This window comes from Lissotriton helveticus, chromosome 9 (genome assembly GCF_964261635.1).
Source record: "Lissotriton helveticus chromosome 9, aLisHel1.1, whole genome shotgun sequence".
Classification (NCBI taxonomy): domain Eukaryota; kingdom Metazoa; phylum Chordata; class Amphibia; order Caudata; family Salamandridae; genus Lissotriton; species Lissotriton helveticus.
In genome coordinates this window covers 249720335-249742190 of record NC_136070.1, presented here as the reverse complement: position 1 = coordinate 249742190, position 21856 = coordinate 249720335, and the positions used below count along the sequence as shown (strand labels likewise).

Genomic DNA, 21856 nt, shown 5'->3' with positions numbered 1-21856 from the left:
CTGACATTTCTGTTTCCGAATAGACATTCATGTATAGTTTAAGACACGGATCATAGAACTAATAAGCTAACCTGTTTAACAGTGTAATCTCTGGGATTGGTGACAAGGGCCAAGAATACCTGTAAAACAGAAATACCCTAAGTAGCAATACCCAAGAAAAAGGTGTTCCATGTCTAGTGCTTCCACCTACAGTTACAAAGTGCAACAGCTACCTTGCACCCTCTTGGCTGTCCACCCCCTAAACCCTCCTCTTAATTTCCATGGTTATCTGCGACTCACCCTCTTCACTACTTTCTCATCTATGGCCACATTCTTACTCCTATCAACGTCATGTCTCCATAACCTATCCTCTCCTTTTACCTACCTCCTCTGAATGCTGGTAAGTTAGGCTGCCCCAACAACCCCTTTACCCTCTGACACACCACTATACCCACCGACGTCTCTCTCTCTCTCCCATCACCCTGCAGTTCTTAGTGACTATTCCTCGCACACTGACTCAAAAGTCAAATCTCTCCTCCCAAGGACGACCTGGGACAGATGGAAGACATGGACTGTGAGCCTGCAGTGATGCATTTAAGAAAAGTAGCAATTAAATCCAGGTTGTGCCTTTATAGAGTTCAAAATACTGCATAAGATATACTATAATAGAACACTAAGCTCTGTAAAATGAGACAAGGCCAAACAGGAACGTGTCTGAGGTGTGGGGTGTCAGATGGCACTTGTCAAACACACGTTAGAGCTATAATAACTTGCTGCTACATCAGAAAGAGTTTACCAAATTGAGGCAGATGTTAGATACAAAAAATCCATCCACTCTGCAATGTATTGTGCATGGCATACCTAACGATGAAAAAGTTACAGAGAAGCAAAATATACTTCTGTACACAGGGACAACTTACAGCTAAGAGAGATATTCCTAGAAAATTGGGATCTCCGAACGTATCAACTATGTGCTAATGGAATGGATTGCTGTATGAGGCGGAGAAAGTGGTATGCAACAGTAGGGGTTGCCCTTAGAAATTTTGCAAAATATGAAAATAATTGAAGACTTTTATGGAATAGGAGACTAAGTGGAAAATGTAACTCGTGTTGACCTACCATCCATGGCATGCAGTAGCAGAAGGTGGGAAAAGAGAAGGGCAAAATAATTATCTACCAAATGTATGTATTGTTGTGGTTCTCAATTTAGAAGCTAAATACAAATATTAATGGACTCGTAATGCTGCTGAAATGTACGATCTTCCTCAATCTTTTAATATTGCGATGCATGGGTAAAGCTCTAGAATAAAAAATAGCTATATATAAAGTATCTCCTCCATGTGTTAGACACTTCCAGTCACCCATTTTTCACTCTAACCTTCCCCCTCCTCCCACCACTCCAGCTTTCAGCCTCTCCTAAACCAAATCTTCTTAAATGTGCTGTCCATGCTAATAAAAAACATCTACTACAAATAAGACATATACCACAGACCTAAATTATTCCTCATCAATGAAATCTAATGCAGCAAGCATTACTCATGAAACAATCCTAAATGAATATAAGACTGTCCTGCAACAGTGCATTCCCTTACCACTTTAACAGCCCTAACCTTCCATCTCAGGTCCTGAATGTGAACCCCTTCTGGTGAGAATTAGCATCCCCTAAAGTCCTCTTACTCCGGCCTATTAATCTGTGGATCATTTCTCATATCAACTTTCTGTGAGTCATTAGTAACTCTGTCACATCAGTGATTCTTAATGTCCCCTATGTGTTCGTCCTCAGTGACTTCTGTGTATGGTTCTACCTTCCTAATCACTGTAACACAAAATAATTCACACAGTCTGGAAAGTCACAGCCATCATCAACACATCTTCAGACCCAACCATTCTGTTGGGCACAAGCTAGGTGGCACATTTTCTTATCTTCCAACTATCAATGTACACTGGCCGTTTCCAATCCTCTAATGACTATCAAGAGACCCCATGTTCACCAGGACACCTCTAAGTTGACATGGCTAATGCACAGACCTTTGCCTGGCACTGGAGGAAATTATTCCACTCGAGGATGGCAGGTCTTAGCAACGACAAAGCCCCTCAGTGCCAAACCTATCTCAATATAACACGTAATTTCGATCCTCAACCAATGGACCTCATGTGCACTACTACTCTGTTGTGCCACGGAAACACCAGTGATCATGTCAAGGTTCTAAAATCTCCAAGTGGTATGTCAAAGACTTTTCCACTTTCGAATCCTAAAATTGTGTACTGGGGCAAAAATGGGAGCAGAACTGAAGCCCAGGATATGAGATAATGTTTATTAAACAACCAACCGAGATTATACATTCTACAGGGCTTCGGTCACAAATGCTAAGAAAAAGTGCTATGCCACCTGACTTGCCATCAAAATAATTCTTCAAAATTCTTTCATATTTCCAGATCTAGAATCAACTGCAGCCGAATCAGGCCCTCATAACACTTCTCCAAAGCACTGTCAGAACAATATCTGAAGAAAGTAATCGACCTCGAGCATCGCTTCATCAAAAAGGTGTCATCCTCTGGCAACATTAAAAAAATAATCAAGCATAACTCCTGGAACCAGAGGTGTGGGGTAGCAATACATAAAAATAAAAAATAATAGCCCCCTAGGAAGAGACTTCCTAGTTTCAAAGTTTTATCACCACACTTTACTACAATATTACTATGCTACATGAGTATGCATACCAGCTACATTTAACAAGTAGTTTAACAGAAACTAACCTAAAGTAAAAATGCTTCAACAACTTTTATATTTTTGTATGCATAACGTCTTCGCACAACCGTCCAAGCTTTTGAGAAATTTGTATGTTATCTACACACTTTTAATCACTGTCTGAACTGGAATGTATGCCCTTTTACAGCACAGAGAAGTGTTGCCTTAGTTCCTCTAATATCGCTATTCCATTACGGTATTTTTCTTGAACCTTCATTGAGATACAGGGACGTTAAGGGGTCTATTTGGATGGGGGGCGGATCGCCACCGCCCGTCTGGCGGTGGCGATCCGCCTGCCATTCTCCACCGCCCGCCTACCATTTGCCCCCGCCAAGTTACGACGGCGGTGGGGACCCTGGCGGACAGAAATACCATCTGCCGGTTTTCCGCCGGTCGTACAGGTGACCGGGCGGAAAAAGGGCTTCAATATGGTGGCGGTGTCTGCAAGACACTACCATTCATAATAGGATGGGCGGCGGTGCAGGGCTGCCCATGACGGAGACCCCGCCATTGAAAGCCAGGCAGAGTTTACTTTCCCTGGGGTTGGGGGGCGTTAGGGGTGCACTTGGGGGTAGCCATGGTACCCCCTCCATTTGCATGCGCAATGTGGCAGGCACCGCATGGTGCCTGCCATGTTGTGCATGCAAATGCCCGACATGCATATATTGCATTTTGGCGGGTGCTGCTTACAGCACCGCCCGCCACAATGCAATATATGCGGGATGCCACCGTGGCAGTGGCATCCTAATTTCTATGGCGGGCTCGGCGCACCTATGGCGGTCGGTCCCGTTTCCCGGTACGTCCGCCCGCCATAGTAATAGGTGCCTAAGTATTTAGATGGGAGATGTAGATAACACTATGGTGGGTGGAATCCTGGGCTTGTTCAAGCCTAAACAAAGCATGGAGCGTTGTAACCCGACTTATAGATCTAGCGCCGCTTATACTTTGTAGAACTATTGCCATGCACTGCGAGGCAAACACGCTCCCCCTGGGATAAAACACTGGTGTGCTGTGCTGCTAAAGTGGGGCAAGGCTGAATCCATTGTGCTCAGGTGAGAGGAGATTAGAGGGCTACCCAGGGTCCCAGCGGCTGCAGACCGGGATGCATTGCTCCATAAACTGCAGGAGTATAAAGAGAGTCTCCCTGATTGAGGGCAGCAGAATCTGTTTATTAGCGACTAATGTATGCTATAGGCCTGCTGTTTTCCCCGGCTTCATCTGCTTAATGCGGTGACCAAAAGATACAGTCCTGCGTCATGGGGTGGGAATAACCAGCATGCATACCGCACATTCCTGTTCGAAAACGAGAGGATATATACAAGGCGACTAATCAGCGAAACGACGAATAGAGACCATTGCATGTTTTATACATATATTTGCAAATGTTGTGACCTGCAGTTACTTTTGTTTTATTGTTTATATTTTGGACCAATCACTCCTGTCGAATATGTTATGTCGTCATGAACGCTCAGTACTCAAGGTGGGAATTCTACACCTGACTATGTAACAGAGTTCAAACTGACAGAAATTTGCTTCTGTGATACTGTAAGGAAAATCAATAATAATTGGTAAAAAAAAAGATAGATGAGAGATGGAGATTTACCACGCCCACCACATTCAAAGGGAGTGTGACTCATTGACTTCTGGGAATGTGAGGTCTAAAGTTTCTGTGGATTGGGCGGACACCTTCATGCTGTAAAGGTCGCAATGCGGGAGCCAGTATTCTAGTATTTCCCTTAGTGAGAAGGGTATTTACATAGCCACTATGCAGCTTCCATTTTTCAATCCCTTGCAAACGTTATTTGACTATGATTACGGTCCTTACTGGTTATGCAAAACCCAGCAAAATCGTTTCATTTTCTGACATGTTGAGAATCTGTGATATGAAGTCCTGAGTCTGGCAAAAAGCAGATTAGACTATTTTTTTATTGCTTTACCAGCCTAATCTAAACATATCAGTGTCTGGGTTTGTAAGACTGATGTATCCTTTGTATTATAGGCATTACTAAGTAGAGTGGCCCAATCGCAATTGGGCTGAATAAAAAACATTTGTCGGAATGAGGTTTCCTGATAGAGGTGAGACCGAAAACTGTTTCCCCTGTCTTCTTCTTCTATATCTAACAGAGGCTTCATTTAGTTGACATTTTATTTATGTATCTATTTTTAGGTCCCGCAGATAATACTGCAGCATAATGGTTTCTTTTAGTCATTATTGTCCTTCACTTCAATTAATATCTTTTGAGAAGATAGTTGATGTAACACTGACTGCTTTACATGATACTTAGGTAATCGAACATAAAAGAATTCTAATGAATAGGAATTATTGTACCCTGTTTTTTTACGCCAGAGTTTCAGTAAAGTGAGAACTAAAATGGTAGCTGGAGCATGTAAATTATCAGTTGGGTTATTTGGATGTATGAAGATAAACTATCAATTATTTAACTGATTGACTAAAGATAAGTAATACAATCAATTGATAAACTCATAGAATGTGGATGAGGCACTATTGACGTGGTCACTGTGCTGCCTACACACACCAGGAGGCAGTGGAGAGATCCGCCAGTGACAAATAGTTGTAAAATGTTGCCTTCTATATGAATACTTCTCTGTTTACATATGTGTTATGAAAGTTCATAAAGGGCTGAATATGAAAATGTTAAATACTTAGTCTTCAAGTACAAAGAACAATAAAATAATTGGAATGTGGATTTATATTGCACAAATGTCTATGCAGAATATGCTCAAGTACAGCTTGGAACAAATTAATTTGCTAGTTATAAATTTACAGTAAAACAGTAGAAGAAATGCATCCAGCTCTTTGTGTAGCCTGAAGATACAACTACCACTTTTCAATGTATTTGTTTATATTGTCTGATTTACTAAAACCATTACTTATGGTATTAATTCATTCAAACGTGAGCAAAATGTAAAACTGTTACAATTGATATCAGCTCATCTAATTAAATCTGCTACCAATTGTCTAAAAATAAGTATTACGATGCTATATTCATAAAAAAACACTACACACATAAGTAAAAAAAACCTTTTGACGGAGGAAGACAAAGTATCACTTTAGTGTCCTCTGTTGCTCTGACAGGACTGAAGGAGTACTGCAAAAAGTCCGTTTAACATTAAAACCGTTGTAAATAAATGTAAGAGCAGATCTTGGCAAAGTTAGTCGCACGCTGTTTTGGCCGGTCTAAGCTCGAACAGTTTTGTGCTGAATTGGAAAAAAGACACCAACTTCTCTTCAGGATCACAAACAGCTGAACGGCAAGGTGAGTATAAATTCAAATGTATTGTTTGATTACTAAAAACCATAACAAAATGTTAAAACCATGTGACTCATGAATACATATACAAAAATAAAAAAAATTAAAAAGGACCCCGTTAGTGCAAAAACAGTGCAATAATCTTGCGATAAAAATGGGTTGAAATAAAAATTTGTCACAATATGCATTTGTCTTTTACGGATCAGGCTCGCTGGATAACATAACAGTCACGGAATGGTTTTAAGAAAATCTAAAAGAAGGGACAAATAAATATGACAGCTAGTTTTAAAATGCTGAAAACCGTGTCCAGGTAGGCCTAGCTGAAGGGGCCGGCCGCCGCTAGAGTTTTTATTACAAAGAAGTGGCAAGGCCTACTGGCGGAAGAATTGCTGCCTTCTCGGCGGAAGAATTGCTGCCTTCTCTTTCCCCAGCATTCTAGCAGTTCTGATGACAAATTTGGTGAACCGAATGTTGAGCTTTGTATTTTCTTGATTCATAGCTGCTATTATGGCCTGACGCCATGTGCGAGCTCCTAGTTTGTTCCACTCCGCTCGCAATAAAGTCCTTCTGTCATTTAGCAGAGCTGGGCATGTGCAGGCTATGTGCTCCAAGCTTTCGAGTGGTAGCCGCGTTTCCTACATTCAATATTGAGACTGAGGCGTCACCATTGTGGCAAATACTTTAAAAAGGGCCACTCGCCTAGCATTAGGGCCATGAACTTAACCTTCCAAAAGAACGAGTATGTGCTTGATAAGTAGGATGACTCAACCCCCGGTTTATAATCGGAGACAACGCCCAGGCACGTTTCCTTCTGGATAATTTTGCCCTGTCGGAGTGGAAAGACCAGAGCCGAACGCTTCGCTTAATTAAGGTCTTCAATGCCTGTTGTGATGGATTTGTTCCCCAATATTCCGTGACTCCGAGTAACTGTAGGGAGTGGGCCAAGTGGTGCCGATATTTTTGGCTAAATGCGCAGGTCGATAGATCATTCCAGAGTTTGGTCTCAAGACTGCCATCCTGGAAGTTGCGCAGTCTATTGCAGAACTTAAAAGCACCAGCCTCTACGCCGTTGTGATCTAGCAGGCCGAGTTCTAATCTGACTTGTGCCGGAGATGAAGACCTTGGCCGGCGCCATGCTCGCTTAAAGATTCTGGTGGTTGATTTATTTAATAAGATGTTTGTTAGGCCATCATAATCTCGTGTCCGTATGATAAGGAATTGGTGATCTTGGGCTTCATCACCTTGAGCAGAGGGGTTAGGCTTGGCCCTAGTAGATGTTTTGAAAGTTTTGCTGATGCAACCTCAAGCGACAGTGCTTTAGCCTTGACGGCATCTTTTTGTTTGGTGAAGGAACCTCTGGAGTCAAGGAAAATTCCCAAATATTTATAGTGTTGCACTGTATCGATGCTTTTATTATTGAAGAACCACCTGCTTTTCCACTGCTTCTGTTTGCTGAAATGAATAATTATTGTTTTTGACAGATTTAATTCGAGAGCATTGTCAAGTGTGTAGGGAAAGAGTTTGTCGAGAAGCCTCTGCAGGTCTACCTTTGTGTGGCTCAGTAAAACAAGGTCGTCAGCGTATAACAGCTTGCTGATGCGGGTTCCGTCCTTTTGAGGCGGATGGGAGTTAACCGTGTCAAGTATGGGCGATAGGTCCGAGATAAACAGGTTAAAAAGAATGGGCGCCAAGACGCAGCCTTGTTTAACACCGCTTCCTGTTTGGGTTATTTGTGAAACATGGGACCCATCGCCCAACTTTATCCTTATCCAGGTCTGTGTGTGGAGTTGGATTATGGCTTGTAAGAGGGCAGGGGTATACCCCAGCGGTCTAATTTTTGCCATAGGCGGCCGCGTGGCACCTGATCAAAAGCCGCCTTGAAGTCGATGAAGCAGCAGTATAGTTCCATACGACGAACGTCTGCCTTCTCCATCAAAACAGTTAATGTCAATAGGTTGCTGGTTGTGCCTGAATTAGCTACGAAGCCGGTCTGATTGAAGTGGAGACGCTGTGTTGATTCAGCCCAGGTTGGCAGTTCTTCTGTAAAATGCTGGCGTAGTATTTGGATTCGATATCAAGAAGGGCTATAATTCTGCAATTTTTTGGGTCATCTCTTTTTACCACTTTTGTAGATGGGCTGAATGATGGCACCTTTCCAGGAATCCGGGATCTGGTCATTGAGCCAGCAATGTCAAAACAGTGGTGCAAGGAGACCGGACCACAACGTTTTGTCTGACTTGAAAAAGCCCTGAGGTTGTCCGTTGGGGCCGGGGGCTCCGTCTGACCTGCCTTTCCTAATTATCCGGGCAATGGTGTTTATTAAAACTCTGTGTGTCGTCAGCATCTCTCGGGTTGAATCGTTTCGTGGCTCCTTTCTCTCAATTATGGGTGTATCCAGGATGCCTTCAAATGTGCTAGTGGACCCGGTGTTGGCTGTGCAGAGTTCTTCGGTGAGTGTATTATCACATGGGTTGTCCTAAATGCTGCCTTGCCTTCCTTCTCAGTGAAGCTAATTTCAAGGTCGGCTGTGAGGTGTGTATACAATTTAAGTCCATATATCCTTCAGCTGACTGTTATTCTGAGCACCATGGGTCAGAGCCTGCAGTCTTTCCTGTTGCCTATTGGTAGAGGAGGGCCCGGTTTGTCAAAATTTGTGACCAATGCATGGGACCCTGAAGTCAGCCCTAGTTGCCCTCTATTTTTTTAAGCTACGTCCAGGAATTTTTACAATGAAAATTCAGTGTGGTATTCTTGGGGTACAAGGCCTTAATAATGGCGAATCTGCAAGACTGGATTCCTAAGCTGTTGAATTGGCTGCGAATGAGGGCCTTTCTTTCATTCAGTGGGGCAGGGCAAATTAAGACAATGTCAATTACTGATTCACTTTGATTCAAGCAAAATCTGCAAATGTTTCCTTTGCTCGTTCTCGGACACTTTTAATGTTTTCCAATGTGGCACAATCCCAAACGTCGGTGCAATGAACTTGTTCTTGTTATAAATCGAAAAGGTGCTTACTAATTAATCGCCATTGGCATCTGGTAAAGGAAGCAGTAGGTGATCTAGAGCCCCCACTACATGCATTCCGAAAAGGGAGAAATATTAGAGACCACCTGATTAAATCTTTGCTACCTACACCGGTCAAAGTCACCCAAACAACATTATGGGGCCTTCCCCCTGTATCTGGCCATAAGAAATGTGGCTTGTGTAAAGCGTGCTCTCTTACCGTGGAATGTACTACATTCACCTATAACAACCAAATGTACACTTTGAAAGAACACAGTAATTGCAACACCACAGGGGTGATTTATGCCATCATGTGCCCCTGTGGGTTTATGTATGTTGGCCAGACGATCCAAAGAGCTAAATGCAGTATTCTTCAGCATACTAGCAGCATACGTTGCAAAACTGTAGGAGCCCCCTTGGTGGAGCATTTTACTAACTTTGAACATGAACCGAATAGCATCAAATAGTGGATTATTGAAAAAGTGAGAGCTAATGCAAGGGGTGGAGATTTTAATAGCACCCTCAGCACAAGAGAATGTAAATGGATACATCTCCTTGATACGGTTAACAGGGGATTGAATGAATTGGAAGAAATTAACAGGCAGGAGGCACTCTTATGAATCTGGGTTTATGTGCATTTGAGTATCTGCCTGGATCCGATGAAGATCTGTAATGGTTCCTCTTGAAATGTACATTCGAGTATCTACCTATACCTGATGGAAATCTGTTTGTAATGATTCTCTATAAAAAGTGTTCTTGTATATTGAATATGTTGAAAATGTGTCTCTATATTGTCTATGAATACTATGTGTAATGTATATATGTATATATTTTGTTTTTAATTGAGAGGTGGCTCTTATCCATACTGTTGGATTCGTTAATCACTGATGAGCATGATCCAACCATTTGACTGTTACAGAGGGGGGTCTCTGACCCGATACAATGGTATTTAAAGTTCGGTACGCCTGATGGTCTCTGATGGTTCAATGGCCTAGGGTTACTGCAACTCTAGTGATAATAGACGATGAGTGATGGCCACGTGGTCGATTAAGATTTCAAACACAATCTTTTTGATGGTACGAATATATTTCTGGTTCCGATTTAATTTGCGATGGATTTAGTTCCAGTATTTTAAACCGATCCAATAAGGCTGCCACTAAATAGGGACTTTGGGATTTGCTTCCTATTCATTTGGTTAAATCAAGGACCACTGATCTAGTTAAGACGCTGTGTAATATAGCTTAGGGTATGAATTAGGCAATCCTACTATAACCGTAATTGGCTTTTTGATTTATTCTCACTACCCAAACCAAGATGGCCGACGTTGCTCACTCGTGAATCGTTCTGGTTATGATCTATTTAAAAAAAATCATCTAAGTTCTGCCATTTATTAATTATCCTCTAATAGAGTTAGTGGATGTATGTATCACCTATATACAATCTACTCTGGAAGGTTTTGTAATGCTCAATAACCTGAACACATAAACTCGACATCTACTGGGTTAGTCCCTTTTCGATATCGCCAAATCGAACGGCGGTTCATTCAGTCTCGGATGGCTCACAGTACACTGCCGCCTCCGTGACTTCTCCTTGAAGCAGACGCATACGGTAAGCGTGATATGAAGTAGAGGTTCTATCCATATGAGCTTGGTTTGACACTGACAGCGGGTACTTAATTCGTCCATTTGGTCTTACTTTGTAGTTACTTGAATACTGCGCTGGAGAATTAGAGCACTTATTTCCAAACCAGTATGGGCTCATAAAATATAAACCGCTGAGGAGGATATTTTCAAATTGGCAGAACCCAATCACAGGTAACCATCCCTTTTTTGTGGTTATCCATTGTTATCTGTATCATTGAGTGTCTTAATGGGGCTATGCTGACCCTAATACATACACTTTATGAATTATTTTAGGGTAACATCAATCAACCACCATTCAATGAAACTCGGACTCGATCTGGAGTTTACAAGGTATTTAAATTGACCTTTTCAAATTTGACTATTAATCGCACCAACATTTACTTTGACAAGTCCCTCCTGTCCATTCATTTTTCCTATAGGATATAGAGCCACCTACTTGTTACGTGGGATTTCTTACCACTTTACACCGTTCAGGGTAAGGGAATTGAATAAATGGGCATTTCCTCCTAGTCATTTAGATTTAGGCAACAGTTTAAATACATATTCATTTTCTCTTGTAGGGACATCTATAATCCCTTGGTTGCCCCACCCTTTTATTGTCCTGATGAAGACTAGCATGGCCCAGGCATAAAATGACCGTATGGCCCTAAGACGAGTCGAAACGTCGACGCTGTGTATATATATATATATATATATATATATATATATATATATATATAACCTGGACCCAGTTAATATTCTCTGTATTGATGTGCAAAAATTTATGATATATTCATCTAGAAAATGTATGAAAAAATCTCCTCTAAATAATTTAGTGGTCAGGTTTTACAGGATGGGTTAATGATGATCCGTTACTGCTTTGCCAATTAACTCTAATATTTTGTGTCACTATCTATTTGATTTTTCCTTTTTCTTTCTAACCACCATCCACATCCTTTTGGCACCTCTTTGCTATGTTGCACGCTCCATTTGGGGCAACCACTATGAATTGTAATGTTTTGCAACTATGAACTTTTGTAAATTTGCTCGACTGAGGAGTAATGGATTAAAAATATTGCTCTTTATTGATACTGTTGCTTACCTTTATGCCCAGATCATTGTTTTATAAACATTTGCATTAATGGACAGAGCTGATCAATGTATATATGCTCCTAAATTTGCTGAATTAATGAACATTCACTGATGAATTCAGTTTGAAAACTATAGAGGTCTTGGACCGTTGTATTCTAATAACGTACTAAGTATACTGGCCAGAGGTTTTTGATCACTATAGGAATTTATTACCATCGAGCGTGTGATCACCTAGCCAGAAAGGTTTTTTCTTCTAGCTAAGACAGGAACTTTTGGCGTTTATCAATGATCTTTTTGAATACGTGCTGTGAAACATGGAGCTTCCAGATTTCGCTTGCTGACAATGCATCTAGAGCCTCCTCTAGTAACACTCGGGAGTTGATTTGGTACCTGTGTTGTTTTAATTGTCTCTAGGATAAATCATCTAGAGTAGACTATCTTTCTTAGCAGTTTACAACTTATGACATAATTAAAGATAAGACCCCTGCTTGACCAGCGATTTTTTCTCCAGGCCAAAATCAAGATGCGCCAGAGCAGCTGTTTTTGGTAACGTAAAAATTGTTTTATAAAATTTGGTGAGCAATTTGTCCAGTATTGAAGAGACGCTGTCCAATATTATTTTGCTCCCAAAAGTGATTGTCAGGATCAATTTTGCTCTTATTATTTTCAGCAGAGGATCCAGGCTAGGGCCCCATAGCAACATTGTCGTCTTTAAGAAAGCTGACAAAAGGGCGAGCGCTTTCACACTTACTGTATTCTTTTGTAGGTGCCTCTTGAATCCATTTAGACACCAAGATATTTGTATTCCTGTTCCCTGTTTAGGGTTTTGTCACGTTCCAGACTTACAGACTTTTTCACCAAATATTACTGTTTTGGTCTTACTTAAATTGATCTACAGACTGTTTTGCGCATTATAATCATGTAATTTATCAATAAGTCTTTGTAACCCATCCTTGGCTAAATCATTGGAATAAAGTACATTTGGTATTTAAACACCACCAAATTTAGGGGGTGTGCACATTGATATTGTCTAGCTCTTGGGACAAGTAAGCATTATTATTTAATAGCTTGTATAAGATGGGTTCTTGCACAGATCCCTGCTTGAGCCCATCCGGAGTAGCGATCTTTATGGAAAGGTGGGTCCCATCACCAAGTTTTACTTTTATCCAGGTATTTGTATATAATAATTAAATCGCTCTCAGAAGGTTTCATGGGCTGCCCCAGAGTTGCAGCTTATACCAAATATTTACCTAACTGTAACTTGAAAGCAGTAGTACATGCTTCACTTAATTCACAGAATCATTTCACTAATTCTACTTAAAGAAGTGAAATCTAGGGAACACTGTAAACTATGATGAGACAAACCGCCCATGAAAGCAATGCGTCAAGAGTTCTCTGAAGGGAAGGGATGGGATGTTTGCTGAGTAAATGCCTACATAGGTTCACAAATCCAGAAACGGTATAAAAAGCTTAGCACAGAAAATGACCAAACCAGGGGCTAAGCAAACCTAGCAAGTCTCTCTCCACTGCTCATGGTCTATAAATTCTACATTAAGAAAAGTATCTCAAATGACGCCGAAAACCAGGAACTAAAGAATTAAGAAGCAAAACCATCCAAAGTGTCAATTTTTTCTTTTAAAAACGACTACCACACTACAGTAGAAAACTCTCAAAATCTCAATAAGGACAGCAACATCAAGAAGTGGATATATGAAAGGCATACAAGCATTTTGATATCTATTGAGTGCAGGTGTGGGAGAAATAGGGTAATTGTACTGCACGAGAGTCACAGCCACAGTAATGGAGGGGACAATTTTGAGAATACAACACCAACTTGGTGATTTTGACAAAGGTGGTCTACTGTAATGTACAGAGTTCGTTTTATTATATTTCTGCATAAGGAAAAAAACGGGAAACTGCAACAAACATCCAAAGTTTATAAGCCACATTTCTTATGTGGCACAGATTATAACAAAGAAAACCTTTGTGAGTGTGTGTAAAAAACAAAATTATTTATTGTCACTATACAAAAGACATGGTATTCCATGTAGTACTCCAGAAAGCCATCACTATGGAAAGTTCTGTTAGTTAGGCTAAGCATATGTATTTTCATACAATACCCACACAACATCAATTTTAAAGAAAGCAACTAAACATATACAAATCGAATGGACTATGAAATAAGCACAGCAAGCGCAGCGATTATACCTTTCGTATAATCGCTGCACCCGCGCTTTACTTATAACACCAAAAGTAAAGCGCGGGTGCCGCGCTTATACCAAAAGTAAAGAAAAACTAGCCTTGGTTTCGGTTTCAAGTATCGAGCATGTGTCTGGGCAAGATCATTGAAACCACGTGACGGCCTATTGTTGTCTATTACACACCAAGGGCGTAATAGACACCAATAGGCTGTGGGCGGGCCAATGCGCCCACCTTTGGCCAATAGCGTGCAGTCTTTCATTAAAATTAAAAGACGCACACTAAGGCCAATGGGGTAGCTGAAAAGGAAACTCACACGCACAAATGTGTGCAATTCCTAGGTCAGCTCAGATTCCCCGTTTTTCACCCACAGTGCACCGCTAGGCACGAGACCTAAAAATTAACTTAAAAATATTCAGGTCCCGCTCATCTCTCACCTTGACAACATTGCTATTAGTAGATTAAGGGGCAGGTCAGTTGCCAAGTTCCACCTATATGTAGCTTAGATTCTTACATGGAGAAACATTATAGTCTGTTTAAATCAGATACAAGGAAGGTGCTCATATAGCACACACCCTGAACTCACACATTTCTAAGAGCTCCTAAATGAATGAGGAAAACACAATTTGGTTAAGCTAGGAAAAAGCCTTAAGTTTTCTCATTTCATATTGTGCCATTCAGCCACCAGATGAGTATCTATTTCCCTCTCCTGTTTTACATCAAAGATGAGGCCATATGTTAGAGCACAGGTGACAGGCAGAGGCCACATTAAAGCTTGGTTCATTTTAGGCTCGAGGGTCAAATATGACCTTGAGATGAGCCAGAGCCAAGCATTTGGCTTGAGCTTTCAGTCGTGTGCCCCACTGTACTGGCAAAGCCAATAGGTCTCACCTTTGGGACCAATGCCAAAGGTTTCTAGCCATGATATACAGCCTCCTCCATCCTGTGAAGCATGGCTAAAGGAAATAAACTTAAAGCAAACATTGGCAAAGCCAACAGGTCTTGCCTATGCAAGAGCAATTCGCATTGCCAATGTGTTTTAGCCGTGCTGTACACCAGCATGGCTGCTGTTCAGCATACCTAAAAGTTAGTGGCATAGAGTAGAGTGGAATGTCGTAGAGGCAAGTGGTATAGAGTGGAGTAGAGTGGCGAAGTGGTGTGGAGGGTTGTGGAGTGTCGTGGAGTGGTGTAGAGTGGAATGGTGTATAGTGGCATCGAGTGTAGGGGTGTATAGTGGAGTACAGTGTCAGAGAGGAGTGGTATAGAGTGTTATAGAGTGGAGCAGTGTAGAGTGGAGTAGAGTGTGGAGTGGCATAGAGGGAGTTGCACAGAGTGTCAGAGGGGAATGGCATGGAGGGGCATAGAGTGTTTTATTTATGAATGTGCTTATTTCATAGTCCATTCGATTTGTATATGTTTAGTTGCTTTCTTTAAAATTTATGTTGTTGTGGGTATTGTATGAAAATACATATGCTTAGCCTAACTAACAGAACTTTCCATAGGGATGGCTTTCTGGAGTACTACATGGAATACCATGTCTTTTGTATAGTGACAATAAATAATTTTGTTTTTTACACACACTCACAGCTTGGATAAGCCTTGAATATAAGTAACGTTTTCTGAAATAGATGAGGCACTTTTAAAATTGCTTTTTGGTTATGTGGAGGGGGTATGACAGGAAGAGGAGGTGGTGCTGGTTGCTGCATTGCTGTAGGGGAGGCTGCTGATAGGAGTGATTGGCCTTGCTGTTTGTGGTGTACTGTGCATGAAGTGAGTCTTCCATTCTCACCTTAGAATGTCATGATGTAACGGAACCTGATGATGTAGGGAGAAGGAACGTTGAGGATAGGAAGAAAGGATTCTAGCAGTTCATGGCTAAAGTGCTTGATTAGAGACATACCAGTTTACTTCTCATCTTCTGAGCCTCATTATTGAGATACCACATTTTGGGGATGGGATCACAAGGGATATTAATGAAAAAATCCTGTGCTGGGCGGTGATACAGGCACTGGCTTATTGCACTGGTGCTGCCTCAGTGATATATTGGAACTGTGTCTCTCAAGTAAGGAGTCCTTAGGGGATGGGCAAACCATGTGTGACAACAAGTAACTGAGAAGGAGTAATAAGTGCAAGTTGTCAGTCAGATGTGAACTGGTGCCAAACATCTGGCTGGTTTGTTGTGAAAAATAAAGATTAGACTGGCCTATTGGGCACTGTGATACTACCAGGTGGGTTGGCTAGAAAGATCTAGGGTGTGAACTAGATATTTGGTCCTATCACGGCACACTGGACTAAAAAATGGCCTACTCACTCGCCCTTTCAAGCTGGGCCATCTCACAGCCAGAGTGCCCGACTGGTCCGATCAACACTGCTTTTCAGTGCTTTTAACCTGCAGGGATCCAGTGTTGCTTTGAAGAATTCTGTTCTTCAGGCATACAAGCAGAGGGTGGGCCTGACTTTTGCAATCTCTACACTATCCCAGCATGTTGTTGCTGAAATCCTGCTGAAGGCATTGTTTTGCTCAGAATCAGGGCATAATACCATGTTAAGGTGGCACCTCAACACACAACTAAGGATCTTCTTGACTCATGAGACAAATTCCAGCTGTATTGTGGTGGCATTAGCATCTGATTTTCCACTTCAAGCAGCAAATTTCGCAGTGCCTACTTGGAGATCCTGGGATCTTGAAGATCCTGAGATAGCATTGTTGAAGACTGTGTGTATCAATTTTGAAGGGGCTGTGCCACACTGATAGCTGGCAACATATTTGCACCATTTCAATGTCACTGTCCTCCTGCTGCTGTTTGTTGCCCATGCTTCTGGTCTTGTGTATAGGACACTGATGCCTCCTTATGGAATTCACCATGGCAGAGTTGTTATGTCTGGCTGCAAGCTGCTGGTTCCATGAATTTTGCTTGAGTTTGTCCCCTGGGCTGCCTTATACATCTGGGATTGGAACTTCCTGTTCTTTATATCTTCTTGCATCTAGTTCTACTCCTTGCCCACAGTGCGGAACTTCTGCTGACTGCAGAGCATTTACCATCTGCTATCACGTGGGTGTTTCTGCTCCAAACGTCTTGCTCAGTATGAGCCTGCTGTCCTTGGGCTATGACTGTTTTTAACACTTTGACTGTGTACTATCTAGTCTTCTGATGGAATTCTTATGCTTTAATGTGTTAGTATTTGCATCTCATTTAGTACAAAAATCAGTAATACAGCAGAGTTTTAAACAGGCAATAGCTTTTGCATTTGAGACCTCTGTAAATGGTATTGCCATAATAAATACTAGTCTCTCACTTTTCCACCCTGTACCTCACGCATGATTTCAAGATGAAAGTGTAGTGTTTTCTAGTGCTCGCACAGGGATCTGACTCAAGCCACAGTTCCAAACAAAACTCAAGGTTTCAACACTGTCCTTATGTTTGATGGGAACTTCCAAAATAGTTGGCATTTGTGGAGGGTATGTCACAACAAGAAGAGAGGCAGGGAGAGTAGTGGGACACTCTTATACCCCAGTATGAATCAAATAAACAAAGCAAGAGTGTATCCAAAAGAATAGCATCCAATTTGTCTGTGTTCAAATTCAGCACGCTATTTCCTAGCCAGTCAGAAATGTAGTATACACTTGAGATGATGTTATTACATTATTTCCGGTGGCCAATGATTCGAAGATTAAACAGTATGTTGTCAGCGTAGGAAGTTTTGTTGCATATTTGTATAGCTCTAAAAGCCCCCTTAAGGTCATCTAGAAGGACCGAAGGAGTAGGAGATAGACAAAAGGGGAGATGAAGAAAAGAACGCAGGACACAAGGGCTAGGAAATGAGGAAGGAAAAGTTTGGATAGAGTGGGTATGCCCCAAGGCATTATTATCTCACTGGGAAGAACAACATTGCTTTATAGGTAACTAGTTGTGGCCATGTGACCAACAGATTGGGAAGGAAGGCAAGAGATCCAACTATCTTAATATTTTAAAAAAATCTATTACTACTGTTCTTGAGTATGGTGCAAATTTGAGTATCAGTTCTGTGCTGCACTTCAGTAAAATGCTAGTAGCAGTGGAAGTGACATCACACACCATTTGACCACCATTCCCAACACATGGCTGACTCTTTGATCTGTCGTTAACCATTCAATAACCTCTTGTTTACAACCCAAAGGCTAGCCGGAGGCAACAAACATTAAATAAAGAAAGAAAACAGAAATTTTAGACCTATATTTACTTTTCTATCCTACCACTGGTGTCATGACTCCTGAGATCATAATTAGCAAGGACAGTGCCCGGGATATCCAATGGCATGTCAGTGGTAGCAGCCTCTAGTATTGGTTACCCATGATTGAGGTCACATGTATATTCTGACTATGTGATGAGTTTCTGTGTGTTTCGTCATTATTATCGCCAATTCTTTCCAAATGTGAGTTGCATTTCAGACTATAATAGTGACCAAGCCAGTCAAACCATGAAAATATGATGGGAGATTTAACTAAGGGTTTTTCATGTAGTACCAATAAGTACAGCTTCAACTTCAATGTGTAATGTAGCATAAACATGAAGGATTTTCCCTTCTAACAGCAAGAGCTGTCTCATTTACTAACATCTAACCATACAAACAATGTATAGATATTGTGTACTGGGAAATGCAGTATGAACAAAACAACATGTTAAGAAACATTTGTATACTGCACTTTTCGCAACCGATTTTCTAAAACATTATTTTGAGGGGAGGATAACAAAATATCTTAAATAAAGTTTTGGGAGGTTGAAGCAAATGCAACTGCCCGTAGACACAAAACATGGAATTTTAAATCTTAAATGGTCTGTTGGCCCAATGTGTATTCCAATGTAACATTTTCCATCCATTCATAAAAAGCATAAAGGATGTTTAGCTCACAGCAATGTTAGATGTATGTTGTGATTTAAAATGCACTTATGACCACATATTGCCCAGAAAAAGACTCTTATTATGCAGTGTATCAAAACTGTGAAAAGAGCCACAGCAAGTAATTTTCACTCTGGTGCAAAACACTGTTCCAGCTCCACTGTTCAAAGTGTTATCCCTTTCCCCAAACCCCGAAAAGTTAGGTCCAGTTGTGCACCTGGTGATTAAAGGCACAAAGCAAGCGGATGGCATGGTAGAAGCAGGCTTTAATAACACTTCATTTGGCTACAAAAAATGTAATTCCTTCTGCTCGGTTTCTACTAGTAAATGATTATTTGCTTATATCTTTATGCATCCTCATGTCCTTTGATGTTATGCAATTTTCTTTTACTTTGTGTATGTAAAGCGTACTGATACCCACGTGTCTAGCTAGCTAGCGCTACATAAAACTTTATAAATAAAAAAATAAATAAAAAGAATCCTTAATGGCACCTGAGGGAGGAGTGATAAGAATCAGGATTCAGGGACACCAGACGTCATGGTCGTGGTTGAAGTAAAACTCGGGAATGGCACGCTCTCAGTCTTAGGACTGGTAGGCACACGTTCCAGGTGAAGCAGCAGGCACAGGGTCAACGTGGTGGTGGCAAAGGTAGGCTTCGCGGTTGGTGGTGCACAAGTGCTGCTGCCAAGAGGAACTCTGACAAAAGTGACACCTCCAGTCAGTCCCTTTGAGCGTACATGATTTTTTTGCATCACTGAGCTTAGGTATCTGACCCGCGTACCTGGCTCTGGGTGAGCTCAATCATGTTCTCTTTGACTGAGTCTAAACAAGTCGAGCATTCGTATTTAGGGAACCAGCTCTGGCATCACAGAGGCAAAGGTTGAGGCAAGACACTATACTGCGCAGCGAGTCGGTGCTAAATAGTGACAGGCTGTGGGCTGTATTTTTATTTTTATTTATGTACTCCTTACCTTCGTCAGGAGCCGCCATTGCCCCTCCTCCCCAAGTTACGGAAATAAAACAGCCCAAAAACGGCAACTGTTCTATTATGACAACAAAATCAAAATTCAAAATGGCCGCCAATTTGGTACTTGGAGTATAAAACAAGCGCAATTTCCGTTCGAAATAAGGCTAAAACAAGCAGGCTCTAAAAGAAGTAGAAAGCAAGCCCAAAAATACGAGATCATTTGAGTTCCTAATAAGAATCCGTACGTAAAACAAACTCCCTTGTGTTCAAGTAACTGTGGCCCCGAACGTGGAATTTAAACACTCGCCACAAGCTGTGGTGCTCGCTTTGCTGTAAATAAAGGTGATCTCTAACTTACTCCCTGAACCGGATCGGGGAACAGTCAAACATTTTAAGTTTATCGTGCTGGCAGTGAACGAAGTTTCTTTTTTTCCACTTCGAGCTTGTCCCAAAACAAATGCCTTCCTTAATTCCAGAGTCGGCCTTTGCTAGGATAGTGCCCTTGCTTGGGTAGTGAATACAAGCATTGGCAAAGCCAATAGGTCTCGCCTATGTAAGAGCTATTGGCTTTGCCAGTGTTTTTTAGCCATGTTGTACACGAGCGTAGCTGCTGTTCACCTTGGCTAAAAGTTACTGGAGTAGAGGATAGTTGCATGGCACGTTGTAGAGTGGAATGGCGAAGAGTGGAGTAGAGGAGAGCGGCAGAGGTGTTGTGTATTGGAGTGGCATAGAGTGGACTCCCGTAGAGTGGCATACGCTGGAATGGAATAGAGTAAAGTGGACTGGTGTAGAGTGCATTGGCGTAGAGTGTTGTGGAGTATAGTGGCATAGAGTTGAGTGATGCAGAGGGCAGTGGCGCAGAATCCAGTGGCATAGAGTGCAGTGTCATGGAGTGCAGAGTAGACTACACTGGCCTAGAGAGCAGTGTCGCAGAGTGGTGCAGAGTAGAGTACCACAGAGTGCTGCAGAATAGATTAAGGTGCCGTAGAGTGCAGTGGCGTAGAGTGGAGTAGAGCAGAATAAAGTGGTAGTGTTCAGCAGCGGAGAGTGCAGTGTTACAGAGCAGAGTGTCAGAGTGTGGTGGTATATATATTTTTTTAATATTTTTTATTAGTTTTTTTGTGGCAGAGGTAAGTTACATTTACAAATACAATTGCAACAATAAATAAAGAAAAAGAAAGAAAAGGAAGAGAAAAAAAACAATTAATAATGCCTAATAAAACACTAAGGCACATACGGATTCATTAGAATACTTCTACTAAGGGGAGGCCCCTCAGAGTGTGGTGGTATAGAGTGTAGTAGAGCAGCATAGATAGCAGTGGCATAGAGTACAGTGATGCAGAATAGAGTGCAGTGGCATAGAATTCAGTGACATAGCGAGTAGTTGTGTAGAGTGCATTGGCATGGAGTGAAGTGGTTAAGAGTAGAGTGGTATTAGAGTGCAGTGCAATTGAGTGGAGTGACATGGAGTTGAGTGTCGTAGAGTGCAGTGGCGTACAGTAGATTGTTTCAGAGTAGAGTGAAGTGGTGTACAGGGGAGAGGTGCCAGGGTAGAGTGCAGTTGCTTAGAGTGTAATGGCATAGAATAAATTGGTGTAGAGTGCAGCGGTACAGAGTAGATTAGAGTGACATAGAGTGGATTGGCGGGAAGTGTTGGGGCATAGAGTTGAGTGTTACAGAGTGAAGTACATTGGAACAGAGTGTATTGACATAGAGTGCAGTGGTGTGGAGTGCAGTGTTGCAGACTGGTGTACAGTACAGGGGCGTAGAGTGGAGTTGTGTAGAGTAGATTGGTGTGGCCTAGATTGAAGTGGTGTAGAGTGGATTGGCATAGAGTAGAGTGGTTCAGAGTAGAGTAGAGAGACATAGCATGAATTGGCATAGAGTGCATTGGTTTAGAGTGGAGTGGTGTAAAGTGGAGTAGTGCAGACTAGAGTGCAGTGGTGCAGAGTAGAGTGGAGTGGCGTAGAGAAGAGTATGCTTGGTATAGTAGCACACTGCCATTACAGACAACACATTTTCAGTTGAAATAACCATTACATTTGCACAGACACAGTTTTACTAATAAAACTATACAGTGCCCAAATGAAAATG

The 21856-nt window shown here is 41.6% G+C and overlaps 1 protein-coding gene across 1 annotated transcript in view; it reads right to left on the bottom strand.

The window, feature by feature from the left end:
• The window catches only part of LIN52 (lin-52 DREAM MuvB core complex component), a 349735-nt gene extending 329860 nt beyond the window's left edge, over positions 1-19875 (bottom strand). The window contains exon 1 of the mRNA XM_078659874.1: positions 19767-19875. Coding sequence (XP_078516000.1) covers positions 19767-19785 — 19 coding nt within the window. The 5' untranslated portion in view covers positions 19786-19875. The remainder of the gene's footprint in view (positions 1-19766) is intronic.
• Positions 19876-21856: the final 1981 nt, after the last annotated feature.